This window comes from Geospiza fortis, unplaced genomic scaffold (assembly GCF_000277835.1).
Source record: "Geospiza fortis unplaced genomic scaffold, GeoFor_1.0 scaffold54, whole genome shotgun sequence".
Taxonomy (NCBI): Eukaryota; Metazoa; Chordata; class Aves; order Passeriformes; family Thraupidae; genus Geospiza; species Geospiza fortis.
Window position 1 is genome coordinate 14,020,159 of NW_005054301.1, and position 4,016 is coordinate 14,024,174.

General features: G+C 38.4%; 1 protein-coding gene across 1 annotated transcript in view; it reads right to left on the reverse strand.

Annotated features, from left to right (window-relative positions):
- RASGRP1 (RAS guanyl releasing protein 1) overlaps positions 1-4,016 on the reverse strand; it is a 37,489-nt gene that overhangs the window by 5,866 nt on the left and 27,607 nt on the right. Inside the window, exons 11-15 of the mRNA XM_031065894.1 lie at positions 3,518-3,622; positions 2,412-2,521; positions 1,618-1,762; positions 882-918; positions 163-309 (exon numbers count right to left, since the gene is read on the reverse strand). Of these exons, the coding sequence (XP_030921754.1) occupies positions 163-309; positions 882-918; positions 1,618-1,762; positions 2,412-2,521; positions 3,518-3,622 (544 nt within the window). The remainder of the gene's footprint in view (positions 1-162; positions 310-881; positions 919-1,617; positions 1,763-2,411; positions 2,522-3,517; positions 3,623-4,016) is intronic.

Consider the following 4,016-nt stretch of genomic DNA (forward strand, 5'->3'; position numbering starts at 1 on the left):
TGGTGTTCCTTGATAGAAGCTAATATACACCTGTTTCTAGTTTCTATGTAGATAGAACACTGCAGTTAACTTACAAAACCTAAAAGGATGCTGTACAACAGCTTTAAAAGAAAAAGGAGCAAAGAAAGGAAAGATTATCTACATATTTTGATCTTTTCTCACCATGGAATTGTTCTTTAACTCCTACTGGGCAGAGGCTTGAAGCAAGAGCAGATGTTGGGCTGCTGTCTGCAACTGAAGTTTTGGGTCTTCTCTTGCACTCTATCACAACCAGGTCTTTGCATTGCTTGTGACAGTTCATCCCACAGTCTGTAAACAAAATAATGTTTACATGATTCAGTGGCTCTGGTGTAGCATCTAAGCACTACTGCCCTCCTGGGAAGCAAGAAGCCTTCTTTGGTGTTCTCTCTACACGCACTACCTGTAACAACATACTTCTGTAAAACAATATCCCTTTGCTACACATGCCTAAAACTCCTTTTCATTATGAAAGTACAAAATGGCACCATTGAGTCACATAAGGGCTCTGACTGTAGGAGCTGCAGAAAAAGCTGATACCTGTATGAGGAAGAAAACTGCTAAATAGATGTTAGGAATGTGCTGCACAATATTCACAGAATGGTGATGTTTGTGTCCAAGGGTCTGTTCCCAAACCCTCTGAATTCAGTCATGCCTTGCAAAGCATTAGAGCTGTCAGTTACAAGTCCCTTCATCTCTGCATTTCTTGTATCTGTCATACTATTCTTGAATCAGTCCTGTCCGCCCTGGGAGGTCAGATTAAATGAGTCTGTAGATATAGCCATGGATCTCAGGATGATCACAGGTTTTTGTCATTCTCTATCAATTATGGATTAAAATTAACAAAGTATAAAGTACTTTACCTTTGCATCTGTATCCTTGTTTAATGACTCCCCATAGCTGAAAATTAAACAAACAAAAAGTCTACATATTAATATATTTCTCTGCAAGTTTGATACTCCCAGATAAAAACACACTAAAAGCTCCACTCTTTTCTAAGATCTGAGCACTTGCAGAATATCTTGTTTTCCTGCACTTCTAATCATAATGTCAAAATAGAACTATTTACTATTTATTTAAGGTAAACAGAATATTTTATGTGTCTCAATGACAAACAAAATATCTTGAGCTAATCTACTGAATACATCAGCAGATGTGGCAGTTCCTCAAGAAGCTGTGGAGCTGGAGTAGATGGAGCATTCTTCTGTCTCAGCACCCTTGTCTGATCTCAGCTGAATGGAAGATTGGTAGGACAGTCAGTTGCATGAAACCTTCCGTGCTACAGGCAGAGGCATGTCATGCTTGTATCAGGACATGAATTCTAGCAGCCCCAAGGAGTGGAAGGCTCTGCATTTGGAAATCTTGCCTGAGACTGTTTTTGGTGACATAACCAAGCCCCACAAAGTATGAACCATGTTTAAACATACTGGCACTGCCAAGAGGGGAGAAAAGGGTACCTTAAACATCTACAGAGGCAGAAGTCTGGTGTTCACTGATGTTTTATAAAGATCCATTTCTGTATATGACACAAGGCAATTATGAGATAAAAAGGCATAATTCCAAAGAAAGTTAACATAATTTACTAAAAAGGAAGCTTACAAATCCAGCACAGTTGTCGCAGAAAGTGGGCCTTAAGTAAGTGGTCTCTTGGAAGTTGTGAGCAAAGCCAAGTCCTAATTTGGAATAGATTGAGCTAGCCCTCATAAAGTAAGCTGTTATTTCATCCCTGCTAATCAGACCTTCCCTGGAAACAAACAAGAAAAGTTGTTTGTGAGACATAGATTTTGTCAAATGCATAAAGAGAATTAAACATCTTTTTCCTTCACATTTTACAGTAACAATAGTTTAATGCACAAAACACTAAAGTGATCTCAGTAATCTTGCCAAGTGCTTCCAAAGTATACAGAAGCTTATCTACACATTTAAACTGCAGACTGACAGGATAAATGGAATATCTGCACATGTGATGCAACCTCAAAACTACTTCATAGTAAACCTCTGAATAATCACTACTGCATTTTCCCATGCTCTAATATGTTAAGAAAAATGTCCCTGATGTTATCAAAATATACATTTGCCAATTCTCTATTTTTAAGGGACAGCTTTATCAGAGGAAAATTCTTTAGCAGTATATAGTGGATATAATTTGAAAAATGTTTATTTTTCTATTGTCTGTTTTTCCTTCTAAATGAGCTTGGATAGCACTGCTGTAAGGCCAATGAAGATGTCATTCACAACATGTTTAGAAGATGCTTTTGTCATTTATGTTTTCACTTCTGTCTGTGCTTGAAAAGGATGCTTTCAACACCCTAATGATAAAGTACAACTTAAACACAAAACCCCTTAAATCTCTCCCAAAACAGATGCTACAAAGTTGATAAGCAGGTACTCACCAGTCCTTAGCCATTACACAAAATGAGAATGGGAAACTGGCAGCAATCTTTTCAAATTCTTCCTGGGAAATGTATCCATCCTGATCATGGTCATAATTCTTGAAGACAGACTGTGCAAGGTAACAGCATAATAGTTTACAATGAAGATGGTCTCAATTACCACTTTAGAAAGCCTCCACATTATTCATAGATCTTATCCCCCATCTTCTCCCAGTGTCTACTAAACAGTGCAACAGCCTAATTGCATTTTTTGCTTGAGACTAAAAAAGCATTACGATTTTTTGGTTTGCAGCAAAACATAGGTAAGTCAACACAGGCTGGACTAAAAGCTTCACAACATAATGACAGTTGTTTTTTACTTCTGGTTTAAGACCATTCTGTCCAGGCCCACATATACAATTTGTACTAATGCTCTCAATTAGTGGTCTCAATGGTGGTTTCTGTAGCCAAATGAGTGCAGCTGCCTAGCTTATTTTATTGGGACAGTGTTATGAGAAAATCAGTTATAGGACAAAATTGTCAGGCAGATACCTGTTTCCACTTGTGGAATGGATTACTGTTTGTCACTGCTGCAAGGCAAGGAGCACACCCAGAATAAATTTAGAAATATATTCCAAAACAGTGTGTATCAAAGGATGCCTCACAATATTAGAAGTGCTTAGAAAGGAAAGCAATTAAGCAGGTAAGCAAAGACAAACTCTTTAAATCTCTACCTCCATCAGTTTTGGAATCAATCACCTTAGTCGTTTCCCATAAAGCAGGGGACCCAAAAGGAAAAGAAAAAGCAATTGCTGTGTGTAACAAAGCCACTGAGAGGCCTCTGCATCAGTAACATGATGTTGGAGGCCCTGGTAGAAATGGATTCCCTGGCTCCCTGAAAGAGTGCCTCTGCAAGGACACAAACCAGCATTCACACCTCCTGCTGGCCCTTTACCCACTGAAGGAATTTCCATCCATGCCTCATGGCTGCTGCTGCTGCTATTTACAGGTAGGCAAAAGTATCTGTCTGTGAGGACAGAAGTCCCATCCCCATATTTTCTCATACCTTGAGATTAAGGTTATAAAGATTTACAGTAATATGAAGTACACTGGCCAACCTTACTTACATCTACCATCCTCTGAACGTGTTTGCTGATGGTTTTTGGATCAGGTTTTGGGGCCACTCCTGAAGCCCAGTCTGCAACTACTGGTGGTTTGGAAGGTGTCATAGGCTTAAAAAAAATGAAAGGAACTTCATTATTACCACATGGAAAGACTTTCAGTATTACACTTTTTCCATTTGTGACAGTGGACTATGTGACACAAGACTGGAGAAATGACCAGTTGGACCCAACATCATTCTTTTGATAATTACATGGTGCTTAAGCTCTTCCTTGAACTGTTCAAAAGAGCAGTCATTCTTTAAATTGTCACAGTTCACTGACAGCCCTGTAAAATTACCATCTTTTCCATATAAATAAAACCACCATCTTTTCCATATTAATAAAACAGGAACAAAACTACCACATAACACTCATGGGTTTCATCATTTGAATCGTATAAGAATTATCCATTTGAATAAAACAGTATCAACTGCCAAGATTAAGACTGATGTCATTTCCCTAC